The 18,819-nt window shown below is 47.0% G+C and overlaps 1 protein-coding gene across 6 annotated transcripts in view; it reads left to right on the plus strand.

Moving 5' to 3' along the window:
* Positions 1 to 18,819, plus strand: part of SLC2A9 (solute carrier family 2 member 9) — a 227,177-nt gene that overhangs the window by 28,292 nt on the left and 180,066 nt on the right. For 5 of the 6 annotated variants that reach the window (XM_035714584.2, XM_025437830.3, XM_025437828.3 and 2 more), the window contains 2 exons: positions 3,527 to 3,627; positions 11,239 to 11,337. In XM_035714584.2, coding sequence (XP_035570477.1) covers positions 3,565 to 3,627; positions 11,239 to 11,337 — 162 coding nt within the window. In that variant the 5' untranslated portion in view covers positions 3,527 to 3,564. Of the gene's footprint in view, positions 1 to 3,526; positions 3,628 to 8,517; positions 8,677 to 11,238; positions 11,338 to 18,819 lie in introns of those variants that run through there. The other variant, XM_025437826.3, reaches the window with a different exon arrangement.

Here is an 18,819-nt window from a genome sequence, read left to right on the forward strand (position 1 = left end):
TCTTCAAGCCGCCCTATTTCCCATATTCCTGTTCCATATGTTTTAGGGTTAGCTTTAGCTCCATGCCAAGGTCAGCAGAGACTTAACCCTGAAGATTAAGGATGAAGTCACAGCCAAGTATTACTCAATCAAAAATGTGGAGGGAGTAGGAAGTCTGTGGCATTTCCTGTCCAGAGCTGTCAGCCAGGGGCTGGTTGGCACCACGGGGCTTGTGCAGCAGGGTGGACAGTGCAGAGCAGCACCTGCAGGCATTTCAAGGGAGGTGGCCTCCAGCTCACACGAGCCAGCTTTGGGAAAACACGACCCCCTGTACGGTCTGCCGACCTTCTGTGGTGTACTCTGTCCACAGTCCCGTTTCTTTGCCTCTGCCCTTCCATCCAACACAGGCTTACGAGTGAGGATGTGACATGAAGCTGTCTGGGCCCCGATCCAACCTCTGTGACAGGTTGGGCGGGTAAAGGTACTTCTCCAGGCCTTGCTGACTTGATTTCCATCATGACTGGCCATAGTGATCGACACATGGTGCCCTGAAGGTTTTATGATCGGTAGCAGGGGTGGTTTTCTAAACATTTAACCCCCGGCACAGCCAAGGCGGGGGCCAGATAGCTAGGAGCCGAGTCCTGGTGCTCTGCAATGGTAGGCATTAACTCTGTAGCTGCTGGACTGTGGCAGGTGGGCACCTGGGCCGGAGGCAGGGCTATTCCTCAGTGGGTGCTGCGCACTTTGACCTTTAAGAACCGGCATGGCCACACTAGTGGACACTTATCAGAGTGTTAGATTAGAACAGCAGCAATTTCTGCATTAATTACTGGAGATTGAAAAGACAGGGAGGGAGCTGGGAGTTTCAAAACCTCATGCCCAGAGCTTACATATATACTTTATTTATTCATTATTCTATTCAAGCCTTAGAGAATTATTTTGAGGCAGTTTAGGGTTCTCTTCTCATATACCCAATAGTTTCCCCTCTTTTTTTCTCTTAATAAGTTCTAAGACAGCATTTCAGAATGGTGTTTCACGAGGCTCTGACAAACTAAGTGCCTTATGTGTGCTCCACAGAGACCATTTGCTGTGAGTTCAGTGACAGTGGAGATCACTTAGCATTTATTATGTGCTCCATCTACCTGGACTCATTTGATCTTCACAAGGGCCTGTGAGATATGTCCTGTTGCTGTGCCTCACTTGACATAAAGAAACAGGTACAGAGAGGTTAAGTTACTCACCGCAAGTCACACAGCTAGTGAGCTATAGGGCTGGTGTCTGAACTCATGGCTCCATGCTGCCTGCGGTGCAAGCTGACTGCATTTGGCCTCGTGCTATGTCTGTGGGCAGCTTCCTACCTGGGACATGACGTCACTGTCAGCTCTGTGGTGGTCTCTGTAGGGTGAGGCACAGAGTCTCACCTTCATGCTCACCTCCTCTATGCGATTGTTCCTTTTGAAATCTGAATCACTTCCTTCTGTGTATGGGAAGGAGGAAAGGCATTCTAGGCTGAGGGGCAGCCAAAGGAGCATGAGAATGGCCTGCAAAGGGAGGTCCAGTGGGGTGGAGCATCCCAGGGTGTGTGCTGGGATGAGTCAGGCAGGGTCCTCCAGGGGAGGGCCTCGGACATAACATTCAAGTGCTGGCCACAGAAGCTCACCAACCAACATACTCGTCAGGCTACACAGATGACTTCTGGATCTCAGAGCCCGTCGTCCTCTAAGAACTAAATATTCTTCCAGAATTGTATTTTGTATCTCTACTTGGCCATTTGATACCTTATGGACTTAACTGAAAAAATTTTTTTAAATTTAAAGCAATTTTTAAAACTTACTTTTTCTAGTTACAGAAGTGGAGTTTTTCCAGTGTCAAAAATTGGAAAAGAATAGGAAAAGAAACCAGATAAAATTGGGCTAAAATACTATGGCCAGGTATAAACTGCTGTCTGTTTTGCTACTTCCAGGGGGTCTATTTTCTCTGCATATAAATATGTGATGTGTCCTCTGCTCACCTCAGCAGCCTGGGCTCCTGCTGCCCTGTGCTGGGCCAGGACCCCTTGCCTTCCCCATGCTCCAGGAGCACTCTGTATGCTCCTCCCAGATTGGCTCTTCTAGAATGGAAGCTCCATGAGGGCAGGGCAAAGTCTGTCTTCCTCTTACCTAGGTAGTAGGGGTTTAGTGAATAATTGTGGAATAAATAATGTATAAACATTTAAAAATTTTTAATTTTACATTAAAAAACACATGGCGGGGCACCTGGATGGCTCAGTGGTTGAGCATCTGCCTTTGGCTCAGGTTGTGATCTTGGGATCGAGTCCTGTATCTGGCTCTCTGCAGGGAGCCTGCTTCTCCCTCTGCCTGTGTCTCTGCCTTTCTCTGTGTCTGTTATGAGTAAATAAGTAAAATATTTTAAAAATAAATAAATAAATAAATAAATAAATAAATAAATAAATAAATAAATAAAATCTAAAGACACATGGACATAGTTTAAGACCTTATATCACATAATAGCATGGATTTATTAGTAAGTGCATCTATTTCTAATGCTAATGGATATTCTTTCATAGATCTTCCTCCGCTTGTCAAGTAAGATTATGAGCATTTTCCCATGATGTTAAATATTCTTTAACATATTTTATAAATGCTACATGAGTAGCATAGTTTCCATATATGGATGTACCATAACTTATTTAAACTTCCCTGTTAGATATTTTTCCTTTCCTTTTTTTAAAAAAGATTTTATTTATTTATTCATGACAGACAAACAGAGAGAGAGAGAGAGAGAGAGAGAGAGAGAGAGGCAGAGACACAGGCTGAGGGAGAAGCAGGCTCCATGCAGGGAGCCTGACATGGGACTCAATCCTGGGTCTCCAGGATCACATCCTGGGCTGAAGGCGATGCTAAACCGCTGGGCCACCGGGGCTGCCCCTAGATATTTTTTTCTATTGTGAATACCATTTGTTAACAATATCAGGCTGAAATCTTTGTCACGCTCTTTATTACTCCTTTAGGATAGCTTTTTATACATGGAGGGGTTGGGGCAAAAGGCCTACATATTTTTATGGCTCTAGAAACCTATTTCCAAACTCCAGAAACCTGCCCATTTTTCTACTTCTGACCTGCCAGGGATTCTGGTTACAATCTTGGTGAATGTTTCCAATTTGACAGGAGAGATTGGCATTTGGTTTTAATTTACACTGCTTTTATTTTCATGTCTTGAAGACAGAAATTTTGGTGTTTCCAAGATGTGTGGCACCATAGGAATGACCATCTGAACAAGAATGTTCTGGGGAGGGGCCTGTATTGAATAAGCAACATGGCAAGCACGGGAAGCAGAGATGTCCAGCCCAGCCATCCTTCAGATGGAGACAATGAGGCCAGAGAGGAGTATGGAGGCGCCTAGAACTCCAGGGGAGCTGTCTGCACCACACCCCCCACCCCGTCCTGGTGTCCTCACCAGGCAACCCCTCCATTTGGAGCCACCACCCCTAATTACGTATTGGTGACAGCAAGTGTCTAATGATTTCTTTCTTTTTTCTCTTTCTCAGGAACAAGGAAACCCAATCCAAAATCTGAAACATAAGCCATGAAGCTCAGTGAAAAGGACTCAGCACATTCCAAAGAAAGTGATTTGGTGAAAGAGAAATTGGTCAGTCCTGGTTTCCTTCTCTCTCCCTGTTCTGGTAACACTGGGGCAGTCCCTCCTGGCACCCTCGCTGCTTTCGGGGAGATGTAGATGGAGGCAAGGTCAGGCAGAGAAGAGAGAGCAGGGGATAGAAGTAAAGGTATGTGGGAAGTTGCCATGTGAACAAGGAAGCATGTGGCTTGAGGAAGTACAGGCCACTGATTATATTATACTTTGGTTGATGATGATTATACTGTCTGCTGGTGGCCTTCGGGACTTGAGAGAGGGTCCCCCACTCCAGAGATCATTTCACAATGAGGGAACACCGACGTGTGACAGTGATGATGTCTCTATCCTTGAGGATATGCTGAAACCCATCCCCCTGCCCCACCACAAGGCCCAGTCCACCTGCCCTCTCCTCCAGGACGTCCTGGGCACTCAGAGAGGCTCTTACTCCTCAGGAGTCCTTGGACCTTTTAATCCAGACTCAAAAACCAAAGCCAGTGGCACCTGCTCTGGTCTGGCCCTTTACACGGGTCTCTCCTTCGGTTCTCTTGGCCACACAATGGTGAAGATATCACTGCCCTTGTTTCACAGGTGAGAAACTGCAGCTCAGAGAAGGATGAAGCCACTTGTCCAACGCTCCATAGTTAGAGTGAAGGGAAGCCAGTCTTGAACCCTGGTCCCTCTGTGCCTCATCTGTGATGGGTGCAGAAGCAACCAGGACTCAGAAGAAAATATGTTCATATTTTTATTAAACCTTATTAGCAGGACAAAGATCAATTCAGGTGTATTTATCAAACCACCAGGGAAGTGTGGAATTGGAAGACTGAGAGTGACTGTCCCCACCCACAGGTGTGAAACGGAGCTTCAGGGAGGCTCAGCCACCATCTCAGGTCATCCAGGGATGTGACAGTGATTCCCTCCAAGGATACACTTGTATCAGGTTAGGTCAAGGCTCTGCTGTCTAGGCATTTGGTGTAATGAAGGAAGGGGATTAGTCATCTTAATAATTCTGCTTAAATGATATTCAACTAAAAAAAAACTACCCCCCAATTTTTTTCCTTTCCTGGTGGAAAATTTTATCTTGTCCAAGCTGATTTTCTAGCTTTAGGACATCATCCAGAGGATAGTTTGAGTTCCATTCCAGGAGTATCTACCTGGTCCCTTCCCTGAGCCTGGTGGGAATCCAAAAAGGCTCAGGACACTGGATTCCCCTAGTCAGGCCACCAGGACAAAGCACCACATGCAGGGGGCTTAACACCAGAGATATACTTTCTCACAGTGCTGGAGGCTGGAAGTCTGAGATCAAGGATGTGGGCACAGTTGGTTCCTTCTGAGGCCCCTGTCCTTGGCATGTAGATAGCCATCTTCTCCCCGCATCCTCACATGGACCTTCATCTATGTGTACCTATGTCCTAAGCTCTTCTTATGAAGGTATCAGTCATAATAGGTTAGGGTCCACCCTAGTGACATCATTTTACCCCACTCTCCTCTTTAAAGACCCTGTCCCCAAATGCAGTCACATTCTGAGATACTGGGGGTTAATGCTTCACCTTATGAATTTGGGGTGGGACCTAGTTCACCCCATAACAGACACACAAAGTCCCTGCCCTTGGTGAGCTCCTGTCCAGAGGCACAGGCACACATGAGGACAGACAGTTATAAGTAAGGATGGTCACAGCCAGTACAGTTATGAGCAGCATATAGAACACAGAGTGGCAGAGGTGGGGGGCAGAGGAGCTTCTGGGGTGATCTGGTGAGAGATCTGAGTACTGATGGATGAGCAAAGTCATGGGTAGTCAGAAGGCAAGCCTGAGCAAAGGCAAGGAAAACTTGGCATGAGTAGGTACTCAACAAATAATGGTGAATGGGTGTGTGCATGCAGGATTAAATATCAGAAGAGGATGATTGTGTCCCAGCCCCACGACACCTGGGAATATTTGTCTAGTGACCACATCCTTGATAGAGTTAATTTTCTCAGGGTCTGCTGGAGAGCATGGGGCTACAGGCCAAGCAAGTATGGGAATGGCACTGCCTCTCCCAAACTTCACTTCTTCCCTGTAACGTCAGCCTAGCAGCTCCTCAGATGGCTGTTAGAGGACTCATGATATCAAGGGTGTGAACACATTGGGCCAAGGGCAAATTAGCATAGACATGTTCTGGAGGTGCAGGAGGAGGGTGCTTGGGGAACATAGAAATCTCGAGTAACTACCGTCCAACCCAATGAGCCGCAACACATCATGTTCAATGCCGAGAGACCAAACATGAGCACTGGAACGGGCCTTGGCAATTGTCCAGGGACATTGACCTGGCCCCCCAACCTCCCCTTTTACCATCGAGGACACTAATACCCTAGCAGGGCGCAGATCTTTCTACACAGAGTACACACGATGGCCTTAATTTAGAAAAAAGTGAGAGCATTTGGGTCCAGATATGGCACATTATCTGGGGACAAGGTGACTTAAAAAAATAATAATGAGTATTCATTGCACGCTTGCTGTATGCCGCATGCTGTCGTACTTGTGTGGCTCTTCTACATGCTTTTCAAGTATAAACTCACAGAATATCCCAGAAATGAGTCTATGAGGTGGTGGCAGGGTTGTGCCCATGTTACAGAGGAGGACATTGTACCACAGAGAGCCCAAGTGACCTGTGCAAGGGCTCACAGGTTGTAAGTGGCTGAGCGGAGGCTCAACCCCAGGCAGTGTGCCACCCATGTCTGGGTTTTAAACCACTAAGCTGTGGCAAAGCAAAGGGACAGCTCCTATCACCTTCACCAAGGTGTCCCAGAAAGTAGAGCTGTTTGCCATCCGGAAAAGCCCTGGGAATTTGAGATCACTCTCCTGCCCGCAGGAAGGAAGTGCAGTTAGTGAGAAGCCCAGGCTCTCCAAATAGCTGGAGCGCTGGCCTGGAACTTGAGCTCAACTTTTAGGTGTGTGACCTGGGGCAAGACACTGCTCACCTCTGGGTTGGTTTGTTGGCAGGCCAGGGAGAGAAGTTATGGAAGAGGAAGTCTTCAGCCCAAGCACTGCCTCCAGGCTGCTAGGCCAAGAGGGGACATGAAATCTGCACATGTCCAGTCTTAGGAGCTGGGATAGCCTGTGGTGCAGGGCTGGACCAGGGGCAACTGCTAGAGGATGGTCTCCTTCCACCCCTGGGATCTGCATCCCCTCTGGCATCCACCCTCAGAGCTCTAATTCAGCAGGTCTTGGATCAGGGAGGTTGAGTCAGGAGAGGTGTACAGGGACAGCTCTGCCAGGGGCTTGCGTCCACACTCGGAGTCTGCAGGTGGCTGGTGGCCATGCTGTGCTCCACTGGCAGGGCCTTTAATGCTTGCTGGCTTTGGAAGTTCTCACAGCACAGGGGTGTCCCAGACACCAGGGACCTCCTCCCTTTGGTAGTTGCACTTTAAAAAAAAAAAAATTTATTTATTTATTCATGAGAGACACAGAGAGAGGCAGAGACACAGGCAGAGGGAGAAGCTGGCTCCCTGAGGGGAACCTGATGCGGGACATGATCCCAGGATCATGACCTGAGCTGAAATGCACATGCTCAACCACTGAGCCATCCAGACATCCCTATAGTTGCACATTTGTGTTGACCTCTTGCTCCTGGGGCCTACTGAATTTTCAACCCCACTGGGGAAACATGAAACAATTTTAAATGGCAGAGAGTGGGGGAAGATCACTTGATTCAGTTTGAATTTTAGCAAAATCAGGTGAGATGTCCTGTTAGTCACGATGAAGCCAGAGATAACCCGTGGAAGGGCCTGAGATAAGGGGGGAGAGAGGGGAGGAGGAAATGGAAATGAGGATGGACTTAAAGTCCCGTCAGGACCGCACCCTGTGGGTCCCCAAGACACAGGGAGGCAGCTGTCCTGGCCCCTTCCCACCGCCTCCCATAGCTCAGGGCCCAGCCATGCTCAATTATTTTGTTCCTCCACCTACCCCAGGGCATCTATGCCTGTGGGTCTTGGTTCAATGACACCCCCCCCCCCCCATCCCCACCCATGCCCCTTCTCTGCCTGCATATTCCCTGGGCTTACTCAGGAATCTCCTCTTCCAGAAAGTCTTCTGCGATCCAGCCCTAGTTTCAATGTCTGCGATCCACTAAACCTAGTTTGCTTGCTTCTTGTATCTTTGTGGGCTTGATGCCTGCCTGGCCTTCTAGGGCTTCTGCATTCCCCAAACATACCATCGCCCGCTGGCCTCTGTCCCTGCTCTCTGCCTCCGGAAGCAAATGGCACACTGTCCTAAACCTGTCATGATTAAAGATACTTGTCTGACATCTGGGGCAAATTGGCCACATGGTGAATTAATTCTCATGATGTCGAGTATGCATTGAGGGCTCCTGCCTCCTTATTGATTTCCCTGCAGGGGCAGGTGAGAAGGAGGTCTTCCCCCTCCAGAGCCAGTGCTGAGTGAGCAGGACAGAGGAATGGCCAAGTGGCAGATCGTTTTTCTTCCAAACCCAGAACCTCCCCATTTGTTCCAAAGCTGCAGGGCGGCCATCCCCACGTCCAGCAGGCTGCTCAGGGGCTGTGTGTTTTCTGTTTGAGCCTCAGAATAACTACGGGATAGACAGTCCCGGACGGATCAGTCTTCTCATAAATGCAGTAGCTCAGAGAAGCTAAGTGACTTGGCTAAGGACACGGTTAGACAGGCAGGGTTGGGGCCCCACCAGGCATGCCCTGCCATCAGGGACGCTCCGTTCTGTCCCAATCCTTAGACACCCTGGGTTTATGCCCAGTGCTCCCTCTCTGCACGCTGGCCTTGCTGGGAGGGAGAATCAGAGGATTCGTGAGAAGGCAAGTTTCCCTTCCAGGACTCTTGGGTTGCCCCTCTGACTGGGAGCGGGACACAGCCCACGGTGCCCATTTCCTGTTCATAGAGACAGAACTGCCGCATTTCCTGCCGGGCCCCCGCCCCCTCGTGGACTCTGCCTCTTGCTCAGAGATGCCCTGGCCCGGCTCACAGCCTGCGGAGCATGGACTCCCGGGCCCGGGCTCACCCAGGGGCTGCCAAGCGTGGCCGCACCCCAAGAGGGACGCCGGGCAGGAGGACCAGAAAGGTAAACGCAGAAACAGTCCTGTGGACCTGCCATGGGGCTCAGAGGCCCAGCGTGGGAGGCTGTGCCTGCCTCCCTCCGCTGCCTGAAAGGCCTGGGGCCCTGGTCCCCGTGACCTTGGCTGTGGAGCTCTCTCTCTGGGGCTGCAGTTTCCCTCTGGCAATGTGCCTGTGCTTACGAAATGAGGCCACGGCAGAGAACTGCCTCGCACGGGCCGGGGGGGGGGGGGGGCGTCCCCTTTTCCCTCCCTGCCCCCACACAGCAGGTAGCCTCTGTCCCTGGGGCAGGTGATGAGAAGTGGTGGGGACCTGCTGGCCAAGCAGGGGCAGGGGCCCCGGGAGAGGCTCCCACCTGCCCTGTCTATCCTCTGATGGGTGTGGACAAAGGGACAGGGATCAGGGCTGGAAGCAAGGGGCCCAGGGACAGATAAGTGACTATGGAGCATGGGCATTTTGTCTAAAATGCAGCTTGTTCTATTGCTGAATCTCATACAGTTCAGCCTCCTCTTAAAAACAGTAAAAGATTCTGGCCCCATAGCTGGCAATGTCCATCCCGGTGGCTTATAAACCCCCTTTCTCACCTCCATCCTATCACTAGCATTTACTGAATACCTTCTCTGCAGTAGGCATGGTGCCTGGAAGCAAGACCCCCACCCTCAAAAAGTAAGACCCTTGCCACTGTCCAGCCTCTGCCACTAACGCTCATGGGCACAGTGTTAACTCAGCGTAACAGCCTAGGGGGTGGGGTCTGTTATCACCTCCACTTTCAGATAAGAATACTGAGTCACAGAGCAGCGATGTACTGGCCCAAGGTTACAGGCCTAAGCTGCAGATCCCAGGTAAGACGGAGTTGAATCAAAGAGAAATGTAGGGCAGCCTGGTGGCTCAGTGGTTTAGCACTGCCTTCGGCCCAGGGCCTGATCACAGAGACCCGGGATCGAGTCCCACATCGGGCTCCCTGCATGGAGTCTGCTTCTGTCTCTGTCTCTGTCTCTCTCTCTCTCATGAATAAATAAATAAAATCTTAAAAAAAAAAGAGAGAGAGAGAGAAACACGTAAACATGAGGAGTTGGAGCTTTCAGAGAAGAGGCTGGCAATGGGCCTTAGATACAAAAGTCTCTAGAAGGGGGGAATTTCAGGCCTACAGGCTAGGCCAAGAGAGACGTTGGCATCTGACCTGAGCAACAGCCATTCTGGGTGGCAGGCTGCAGCAGAAAGAGTAAACAGCCCTTCTGAACACTCCCTGTGTGCACGTAACATTCTAAACATCCTCATCCAGCAACACAGTGAGTCCGCAACAACCTGCACAGCCAGTGGTGTTATTAGATCCATTTTACAGCTCGGCAAGCTTGACCGAGAAAGGTCAAGAAACTGGCTCGGGTTCTCACAGGTAAGTGGTAGAACCATCCAGCACCTCTAGCACTGCCCCCCATGCTAGAGGAGACTACTGAGGTGGGCAGAGCAGGGAGTCGGCTATCGGGGTCCGGCTTTCCCTTCCAAACAGTGTTTGACTGACACAGTTGCCTGAACTGTGGGCCTTGTCTGTTTTGTTGCCGGTGAATCCCTGGAGCTTTATCAGGGCCTGACCTGATAAGCACACACGTGCTAGCAGAGATGATAGCAGAGAGAGTGGATTCTAAGAGCACCTGGGTCCCCTCCATCTGGAGAGTGGCCCATATTCCCCTGGCCAGCTTAGGATGGCAATTGCTCCCGCTGCCAGCTCCTGCCAGCCGGGCAGCTTTTGCCAGGGGGCCTAGATGTTTCTGCTCCATGGTCCTGTCTTGATTGTGACCATCCTTGGATGAGGCCAAAGGAGAGGATTACATGGAGGCAGATGCCTCGTTCTCCGGGCTGAGCCCTGTGTCTCTCTAGAGGTCCTTGTCCTGAGGTGCTCAGACTGGCCTGCAGATCGACAGCTGAGTCTGGAACAGCACGTGCAGTGCTGTGTGTGCGTGCATGTGAGCGTGTATGCACCTGTGCAGCTGTGAGCAGCCTCAGGCCCTAGACGCTGTTCCCAGATGGAGAGCCGGTGGGGGAGAGGCAATGGGGTGCAGGGGGACACTGCATGGGCTCCAGCCCCCATCCCAGACAGCACCACGGACACCTCTGTGCCTGTTTCCTCACCTATAAAATCAGCATAACATAGTACTGATCTGAGGATTCCATGAGACAGTACCCCAGAAAGTGCTCTGAACAATGCCTGGCCCATACCTCTTCTAAGCGCCAGCTGCTACTGCCGGTGGCTGAGTCTGGCTTTGCTTTTTGCTCCGATGTGGTTCAGAAAGTGGCCAAGTTCAGCCGACATAATAGTGTGTGGCTGCTTGCACAGCACCCGCTAAGGGCGTCAGGTCTGCGAGTCCCTGTCTGTTGCAGCCGTCAGAGGCGAGCCGAGCTCGGTGCCTGCGTGGCCGGAACTCACCCAGGAGCCTGCCTGCGCAGGTGGGCCCCCGACAGGCAACGCACCTGCGGCAGCCTCCCCAGACCAGGGGACAGCCCGGGTACGTCCGGTGGGCCCCTAGCTGTGTGCCGACTGCCAGATCTGACGTGCTGTCCTCTTGCTTCCCAGGACTGGTCCTGCTTGCTCCTCGTGGCCTCCTTCGTGGGCGCCTTCGGCTCCTCCTTCCTCTACGGGTACAACCTGTCGGTGGTGAACGCCCCCACTCCGGTGAGTGCCCCGCGGCTGCGGGATGCGCCCGGCAGAGGGCGCTGCGGCCACGTGCAAACTTCGGGTGCTACCTGCCCAGCGGGCTGGCACCTGATGCTGCAAACCTTGGCAGGCTGGTTCTGTAGCAGAGGGTCTGGGAGAGCGGGAGAGAGCCAGAGGGGGAGATGGGAGACACAGAAACAGTGGTGACAGCACGGGGTGTTCAGTTCCTTGCCGAGTGTCCTGGGAGAGCGCAAGGCAGGGAGGGGGGGTCTTGGGAGGCCCAGGGGCTGATCCTGAGGGACTTATTCCTCGGCATAGACTCCGAGGAGCCAGAGAGACCTCATGCATAAACATTTTCCTGATGTTCTTTTTGTGCTTATGGCTTTTAATCGTAGCTAGAGGTCACTTGGGTATCTGTTGGGTAAGATCGATTGTTGGTTTTTGTGTCTGGAATCAAGACATTAGGCATGTCGATCAAGAAGAAGAGGCTGTAAAGCAACCAAAGGTGTTTATTTGGGATCTTAGGGTTTGCAATGTGGGAGGCAGGGAGAGGATGGAGATTGACATTGCGCTTGGAATTGCAATGGGGAGTGCAGGGTTATAAGGGCAGACCCCAGGAGGCTGGGTAGCTCGTTTTGAAGGAGTTGTGATCGGTGCTGACAGAAGAGTTTAACTGACCACCTAATGCAGGATTGGCTCTGGAGCAAACGAGTGCTACCTTCTCTCTATTTCAGTCCACAGTAGAGGAGGTCTTCCAAGAGGTGGCCAATGTGCAAGTGGCAAGTCATAATTGACAAAAGTCAAGACTTCATGGTGTTCCCAGAATTCAAACAGGAGTCAATAGGCTCTGCTTCCTCAATACCCTCCCCACCCCATTCTGAGGGACTCTCTTAGCAATACTTACTTCCCTTTTGGAATGTCCTTTTACAAGTGCGTTTCCCTAGGCCCTCCTAATGCCTCCCTGCCCCTTTGCTGGTTTGGTTTGGTTCTGCCTACCTAGACTATTAGGTCTAGGTGCTACCCATTCCTGGGGGTGCTGGCTTCTGTTTGACCTACCTCCACCCTTTGGGGGTAGGGTGAAGGATGTGGGGTAAGGCTTCCTGGAGGAGATGATGCCTCAGTGTCATCTTAAAGGCAGAGTAAAAGTTGGGATCTGTGAAAAGTTTGCAGGAATGCAGGTGTGATGCGGTTGGAGCACAGGAGGCCTTTGGGGGAGCATAAGGCAGGAGCTAAAGGAACAAACAGAAGCCAGACTAAAGACCTTCCTGGAGGCTTTTCAGGCTTTTCCTTGTTTGGGGGTCCAGTACCTCCATGTGCAAAACTGGACAGTTGGGTCTCAAAGGGTTCCCAGGAGCCCTAGGCCTTTTTAAAATTCGGATACCTTTCAAAAGTCCCACAATGTCTTTAATAGCTGGTTTGTCCAAACTAGGAAAATAAAAAACAGTACCTATATATGTGACAGAAATATAAAAAAATAATTACAACTATGAAATCTAGATGTAGATGTTCATTATTCTATTCCCTTACTTTTCTATGCATTTGAAAAGTTTTAAAACATAATGTCCAAAATAATTACATCATTACATCTCTACAAATGTGTCTACATATATGCAAGAAGAGGGAAGTTTCTAAATCATGCTACTGAGCCTGTCCTGTTCAATGTTGTCAGCAACTATGTGGACAATAATATAGGAAGGACGTCTATGATGTTTCTCGGTGGATGAGCTAGAAGGAAAAATGAATGTGTTAGGAAATGACACATGTTAGAGTCATGGGCCAGGACAGTTCTGATTTCTGTGTTTTGTTTTGTTTTGTTTAATCTGTTAACTCTTGAACATTTTGGGGTTCTGTGTAAGTTGATTTGAAAAGCGGATTCTGACGCTAAGACCACTTTGAAAACCAGGGGCCTCAGTGGCCTCCTCGAATTCTTGCAGCAATCAGTGGCTTTGACTTTGTCATTGTGCATCATCCCGACGTGGGGACCTGATTTGTCCATACTTGTCTTTAAAAGAAGATTAGAAGTTTACACTCTTGCTTTATCTTGACCGTTCAGCAGAAATTCCAGCAGAGGGTGGAAGACCTTTGCACTCATGGTTTGTGGAGCAAAACCCTTGTGAAACTTGAACCCTGAATAAAATGACGTAGGCAGAAAAACATAAGTTCACACAACAACAGTCGGCAGAAGAGGCAGGATCAATTCGGTCATTCATCCATTTACAACTTGTTTGTAATTAATAAACCTTATTTTTTAGAGCAGCTTTAACAGAGTTTACAGCAAAATGGAGCAGAAAGTTCAGAGAATCCCCCCACATCCCTTTCTGCCCACCCTCCATGCACTGCCCTCTCCGCTATCAACGTCCTGCACCAGAGGGGGGGTACATTTGTTGTCATCAGTGAACCTGCCGCGCTACATCAACATCACCCAAAGCCCACGGTTTACATTGAAGGTTGACTCTTGGGCTGTGTCTTCTATGAGTTTTGACAAATGTAGAATGACATGTACCCACCATTGTGGTATCTTACAAAACAGTTTCACTACCCTAAAAATCCTCTGCTCTGCTATTCCTTTTTCTCTCCCTACTAACCCCTGGCAACCACTGATCTTTTTACTGTCTTCATAGTTTTGCTTTTTCCAGAATGTAATGCGGTTGGAATCACATAGTATGTGGCCTTTTCAGACTGGCTTCTTTCACTTAGGATTATGCGCTTAAGCTTCCTCCATGTCTGTACATGGCTCAAAAGTTCATTTGTTTTTGTTTTTTTGTTTGTTTGTTTGTTTGTTTTTTAGAGCTGAATAGTATTCCATTGTCTGAATGTACTAGTTTCTCGAGCCACTCATCTGCAGAAGGACATCTTGATTGCATCTTTGCTTTGAAGACTATGAATAAGGTTGCCATAAACATCCATGTGCAGGTTTTTGTGTAGACAGAAGCTTTCAGTTCACTTGGCTAAATACCAAGGAGCATGATTGCTGAATCACATGGGAAGACTATGGTTAGTTTTGTAAGAAACTGAGAAGCCACCTTCCTAAGTGGCCGGGCAGTTTTGCATTCCCAGCAGCAATGCGTGAAAGTTCCTATTGCTTTCCATTCTCACCAACATTTGATGTCGTTAGTGCTTTGGATTTGGGATGTTCTAAAATAGATGAGTCCTGGTATCTCATTGTTTTCATTGTAATTCCCTAATGACACAATGATGTTGAATACCTTTTCATATGTTTTTTGAAAAGACAGGAATATCTTTTCATATGTTTACATATCCCTTTCGGTGAGGTGTCTGTTCAGATCTCTTGCTCATCTTTTTTTTTTTTTTTTTTTTAAAGATTTTATTTATTTGACAGAGAGAGTGCACAAGCAGGGGCAAGGGGTAGAGGGAGAGGGAGAAGCAGGCTCCCCGCTGAGCAGGGAGCCCAATGCAGGGCTCAAACCCAGGACTCTGGGATCATGACCTGAGCTGAAGGCAGATGCTCAACCAACAGAGCCGCCCAGGGCTCCACTTGTCTATTTCTTTAATTGGATTATTTGTGCTGTTATGGTTGTGGGTTTTTTTTTAAGAGTTTGTTGCATATTTTGGGCAACAGTTCTTTATTAGATGTGTCTTTTGCAAGTATTTACTCCCAGTCTGTGGCTTATCTTCTCATTCTCTTGACATCGTCTTTCCAAGAGCAGAAGTATCCAGTTGGTTGATGAGGGGTATTTCAGTGTCTGAATATAATAATGGTTCATCTATTTTTCCTTATAGGTCTGTTAGCTTTTGCCTTATGTACCCTCATGCTCTGTTGCTAGCATATACACATTAAGGCTTGTTATATTTTCTTGGAGCATTGGTCCCTTTATCAGTATGCAATGCCCCCCTTTTTCCCTATTAACTCTCCTTGCCAAAGTATTCCCTGTCTAAAATTAATATAGTTATTATTGCTTTCCTTTGATTCATGTCAGCATGGTGTATCTTTCTTCATCCCTATATTTTTAAGCAACTTGCTCATGGTGTATCTATACTTCATCCCTATACTTTTAATTCATGTCAGCATGGTGTATCTTTCTTTCATCCCTATACTTTTAATCTGTCTTTATATTTTAAGTAAGTTTCTTGTAGATAACATATAGCTGGGCCTTGTTTTTTTTTTTATCCACTCTGACAATCTCTGTCTTTTAATTGCCATATTTAGTTCATTGACATTTAAGGTGATTATTGACATAGTTGGGTTAATTGCTATATGATATGTTATTGTTTCCTATTTGTTGTGCTTGTTCTTTGTTCCTATTTTTGTCTTCCACACTTGTGCCTTTTGTGGTTTTAACTGAGCATTTTACATGGTTCCATTTTCTCTTTCCTAGCATATCAATTTACCTCTTTTTTACCTCTTTCTTTTTTTAACTTTCTTTAGTGGTTGTCTGAAAGTTTGTGATACACATTTTCAACTAATCCAAGGCTACTTACAAATAATACTACCTTGCTTCACCGGTAATAAGACTTCACTTTATAATAGCAAAATATTTATAATTCCTCTTTCCCACCCCTGTATTATTCATTTCACTCACACATAAGCATTTTATATAGATAATCAAATACATTGCCGCTATTATTATCTTGAACAAACTGTTATCTGTTAGATTAATTAAGAATAAGAAAAAAGGGGCATCTGGGTGGCTTGGTTGGTTAAGTGTCTGACTCTTGGTTTCAGCTTAGGTCACAATCTCAGGGTCACAAAATTGAACCCTGCATCAGGCTCTGTGCTCTGTGTGGAGTCTGCTTAAGATTCTCTCTCTCTCTCCCTCTGCCCCTCCACCCTCAAGTAAATAAATAAATCTTTAAAAAAATGAGAAAAAGTTGTTCATTTTACCTTTACTTATTCATTCTCCTGTGCTCTTTTCTTTATGGAAATCTGGGTTTCAAGCTTTATCTGGTTCCTTCTCCCTGAAAAACTTCATTTGACATTTCTTGCAAGGCAGATCTACTGGCAACAAATTCCCTCAATGTTTGAAAAAGTCTCTACCTCTCATTCACTTTTGAAGGATAATTTTGCAGGATACAGAATTCTAGGCTAGCAGGGTTTTTTTCCTCCCCACCTCAGTATTTGGGTATTTTACTTCATCCTCTTCTTGCATGGTTTCTGAGAAGTTGGGTGTGATTTTTATCTTTTATCTGCTATAGGTAAGATTTTTTTTTCATCTGGCTTCTTTTAAGAGATTTTTTTTTATCTTGGATTTTCTGAAGTTTGAATATAATATGCCTGGGTGTAAGATTTTTTAAATTCAATTTGCCAACATTAGTTTCAGATGTAGTTTTCAATAATTCATCAGTTGCGTATAACACCCAGTGCTCATCACATCACATGCCCTCCCTAATGCCATTACGTTTCTGTTGTTGTGTTTTTTGTTTGCTTCTTTGTTTTTACATTTATACTGTTTGGTGTTTTCTGAGCTACCTGAATCTGTGGTTTAGTGTCTGACATTAATTTGAGGAAATTCTCAGTCATTATTGCCTCAAATGTTTCCTCTGTTCGCACCTCTGTCCTTTCTCCTTCTGTGTGTTCCTGCTATGTGTATATTACACCTTTTGGACTTTTCCCACAGTTCTTGCATATTCTGTTCTGTTTTTTTTTTCTCTTTGTTTTTCAGTTTTGGGGTGTTCTGTTGTCATATCTCAAGCTCAAAGATTCTTTCCTTGGCAGGGTCTATTCCTCATTTCTGTTACTTAATTTTCACTATTGGTTGATCTCTACCGTTTCTTTTTGGTTCTTTCATAGAATAGCTATCTCTGAACTTACACTGTTCATCTGTTGTTGCATACTGTCTTTTCCCAATTAAGCCTTGAGCATATTAACCAATTAAAAAAATTCCCAGTCTGATAAGTCCAATCAATATTCCTGCCTGCCATATCCAACTCTGGCTCTGATGCTTGTTTACTCTCTTCAAACTGACTTTTGCCTTTTAGTATGCCTCATAATTTTTCTGAAAGATGGAATGATGTACAGGGCAAAAGGAACTGCAGTAAATAAACTTTTAGCAGTGTAAGGCATGAAGGGAGAAGAAGCATGCTATAGTCTTATGATAAAGTCTCAGTCTTTTGGCCAGCCCTCAACCCTAGACTATGAACTTCATCAGTGCCTCTTAGGTCCTGCTTACTCCCAACTTGGGTGAGACAGGATGGCTAGAGTAGGCTTGAGTTGGGCATTTCCCTTCACCCAGATAGATTAGGTTCTGATAAAACCCCATCAGGTAGATTAAGCTCAGGTAAAATTGTTTCTCCGGAGGGCAGGCCTTGCAAAGAACAGAATGCTTTGATGTATTTCAGAATGATTCTTTTCCTCTCCTCTGCTGGAAACACGAGGGGATTTATCTTGGATATTCGCCATGAGGATCTTTGATAGAGTTCTTGGTGATAAAACTCACAAAAGTGTATGCAGGGGCTGTGACTAGGCACCCCTAGAGTTTTAACTCTGAGCTATGTCTACGCTGAGCCTCGAGCAATTTGTCAATCCCAGTTCAGGTTTTCCTACCCTAGTATTTTTTTCCTTCAGGGGTTTATGCTATGGATTTTTGCTCTAGTAAGTTGTGATTCTCTGTCTGTCTGCCTCTTCAATTTTCAGGACAGAAGTTTGCCCTATGATTTCATTTCTCTGATTGATCTAAGAGTTGTTGATTTTTCAATTTGTTTAGCTTTTTACTTGTTAGGACAGATTAGTAGCTTCCAAGATTTTTACATGCTGGACTAGAAACCAGAAGTCTCTTTTAACAAATATTTACTGAGAGCCTACCAGGTGTTTAATGTTGGTGATCAGGAAAGGCAACATGGCATTTGAGCTGAGTCATGAGAGATGGGGGAGGATTTCCATGGGCTTCAGGGGGAGAGCCTGAGAGCTGAAGCATATCCAAAGGCCTGGCCATGCTGAAATGCTAACATGTTGGGAATAGTTAGTAGAGGTGTAATATGCTGGTATCCAGAGGAAATAGGGAGACGGAATGGAATAAGAAGTGGAAAAGTAGGATGGAGCCAGAAGCAAAGGGCTTCAAATCTTAAGCAGCAGATTGAGATTTAGTCTATGGGCCCTGGGGAGCCATGGCAGGTTCCTGAGATGGGGGTGATATGACTTATCTTTTAGAAAAAAGAACTTTATTGTCAGTGGGAAGAACAGAAGGGCCCAGAGCTTGGAGGTATTTAATGGGAGAGACGATGAGCTGAGTTGAGAGGGTTTGATAAGTCATCCTTCTAATTCAGGAGAACAGATTTCTGAAGATCTACACATGGTTAGGGTGGCTTTTAAATTTCATAATATTAATAATAAATTTTAAGACAACATCAGTAACAACACACATGAAAAGATCACATGTTAGGTGCCAGCCTTTCCTCCAAGCACTTTCCATGCATTTGTGCCATGCATCATTATGACAGCCCTATGAGGTGTGTTTCATCATTATCCTCATTTTATAGGTGAGAAAACTGATGCATACTGTTAACTGGCTTGCTTTCCCATGGGCACACAATAAGTGGGTGCCA

This window comes from Canis lupus, chromosome 3 (assembly GCF_003254725.2).
Source record: "Canis lupus dingo isolate Sandy chromosome 3, ASM325472v2, whole genome shotgun sequence".
NCBI lineage: Eukaryota > Metazoa > Chordata > Mammalia > Carnivora > Canidae > Canis > Canis lupus.